Source organism: Miscanthus floridulus, chromosome 1 (genome assembly GCF_019320115.1).
Source record: "Miscanthus floridulus cultivar M001 chromosome 1, ASM1932011v1, whole genome shotgun sequence".
Taxonomy (NCBI): domain Eukaryota; kingdom Viridiplantae; phylum Streptophyta; class Magnoliopsida; order Poales; family Poaceae; genus Miscanthus; species Miscanthus floridulus.
In genome coordinates this window covers 84,698,196-84,700,241 of record NC_089580.1, presented here as the reverse complement: position 1 = coordinate 84,700,241, position 2,046 = coordinate 84,698,196, and the positions used below count along the sequence as shown (strand labels likewise).

General features: G+C 55.4%; 1 protein-coding gene across 1 annotated transcript; it reads right to left on the bottom strand.

The window, feature by feature from the left end:
• Window positions 1–607: 607 nt before the first annotated feature.
• LOC136459781 (uncharacterized) lies at window positions 608–1,042 on the bottom strand. The gene is made up of 2 exons (XM_066459626.1): window positions 920–1,042; window positions 608–808 (listed from the first exon to the last, which is right to left on the bottom strand). The coding sequence occupies exons 1-2, from the start codon at window positions 1,040–1,042 to the stop codon at window positions 608–610; spliced, it is 324 nt and encodes a 107-aa protein (XP_066315723.1).
• Between the last annotated feature and the right edge of the window lie 1,004 nt (window positions 1,043–2,046).

Genomic DNA, 2,046 nt, shown 5'->3' with positions numbered 1-2,046 from the left:
CCACTAGGAAGGCTTCTTCACCGATCTCGAGCTTGGCGTTGCGGGCGAGACCACAACATGTGACTTGGTCCCCATTCACCACAACCACATGTGCACCGTGGCTGCCCTAAAGGTGTTGGTCCGCACGCCAAGCCGCCTCTGTGTGGATGAAGTTGTGAGTTGAACCAGAGTCCAGGAGCGTGGTGAACTAGTGCGTGCCAATGTGGACATGGAGCTGCATGGTCTTTTTAGCCCGGATGCCCATGATGGCGGATAGAGAGATCATAGGCGCATCGAGGTTGAATGGCGGTGCAGCCAGGGCATCCTCCATGTCATCAGGCTCATCCATGATGTAATCTGAGGCCTCATGGTAGAAGAGCCTGGCACACTTGTGCCCCCTTATGTATTGTTCATCGCAATTGTAGCATAAGCCCATCTTGCGTTGTTCCACCATCTCCTCCAGAGTAAGGTGCTTGAACGTGCGTGGCGCTGATGCTGAAGAATTGGTGCTGGAGACAGCTAGTGCACCAATTGGGTGGCATGCTAAGCACGGTGCTGGCAAGGCAGGAGCCTACAAGGCGTTGCAGCGCTCATAAGCGTGCGCAAGCCACATGGCATGCTACAGGTCCTAGGGCTTGAGGAGCTCGACGTCGACGCGGATGTGTTCCAGTAGACCGCCGATGAACAGCTGTGCCTTCTGCAGCGTAGATAGGTCACCGGCGTGTGTGACACAGGCTTGAAACTCCATCATGTACACATCGATCGATCCTCCGAACGGCAGCCATGCCAAGTCGGTGAGGTGGTTGGTGCTGAGGGCTGGGCCAAAGCACTGTTGACACATGCGATGGAAGTCTGGCCATGCGGGGCAGCCTATGTCGCCTTCCAAGATGAGGTACCACTGTTGAGCCATGCCTATGAGGTGATACGATGCGAGCTAGACCTTGTCCACCTCCCATGTCATCTGGTAGTGGAAAAACTGCTCACACTTGTTGAGCCAGCCAAGCGGGTCCTCTTTGTCGTCGTAGGTGACGAACGTGAGTTTGTGGTACTTTGGCACAGCCATGCCCTCCACCTCTAGCGGTGATGGGATATGTGACGGCGTCGAGGACATGTGCGATGTTGGCGCTGAGACATAGGGTAGTCCTATAGATGAGAACACAGGCAGTGGTGACGGTGAGTGCGGGAAATTAATCTAGGTGATCGGCACACCCGTCGACGACGGTGGAGCAGGTGGCCACGATCCGTGCACCGCTAGAGATGATAATGGCACAGACGGCGGTGGTGCCATGGTAGATTCCATGAACGCCATAGCAACCTCAGAGATCACCGGAGCGGAGGCCATGGGTAGAGCTAGGACCCCACCGAACCCCAGCAAACCAAATTGCGGGAACACTGGCCGGCCGTCGAGCGCCAAAAGACGGCATCCTGGTCCACCAGGTGGTGGTTGACGGCTATCATCTAGAGTTGGAGGCCCACGATGGCCTATGTCAGCGCCTGGAGTGCCTCCATGGTCGACATGGGTTGGGACACGGCCGACACAGTGGGCACAAGGGTGCCCGATGTGCCAACCATCGACAGCAACACGGCAGATTGTGGCACGATGGTTGTGGGAGCAGTAGAGGAAGGAGGGACCATCGTAGATGAGTCCCTAGATGTCGCCATGGTCTTCGATACCAGGCTAGTATGGTGATGGGCTTTACTTCAAAGGAAGTACGGAGGAGATCGAGGAGCATGAGAGCGTGCAAGGGTTCGGCGGGGAGGACCCATGATTGCGGTGGCAAGAGATGACGATGAACAGGGAGACGCCGGGCGCCCAAGGGCAACTTGTAGTCACAATCCTAGGCTAATTGTTTCCTTAATGAAGTTGGACTCTTATAGTCCTTACAACTTGACCCTGATACTTGACTCTTGATGCTAACAAACTCCTCCTACGAATCTGGACCAAATCTTCTAAGACTCTAACCCAAATCTACTAGGACTCTAGATGAGCCTGAATACGACAACCAATGGTGACCACGTTCCACCTCCCCCTGGTCCGGTTCAGGCCCTTTTGTTGTTGCGCCTTGC

Excerpts from the sequence above, each read along its gene's own strand:
- LOC136459781 (XM_066459626.1), bottom strand. The coding sequence starts at position 1,042 with ATGGCTGTGCCAAAGTACCACAAACTCACGTTCGTCACCTACGACGAC. Across the intron at positions 809-919 it reads TGACATGGGAGGTGGACAAG|TGCTTTGGCCCAGCCCTCAG; the intron begins GTCTAGCTCGCA and ends ATGTGTCAACAG.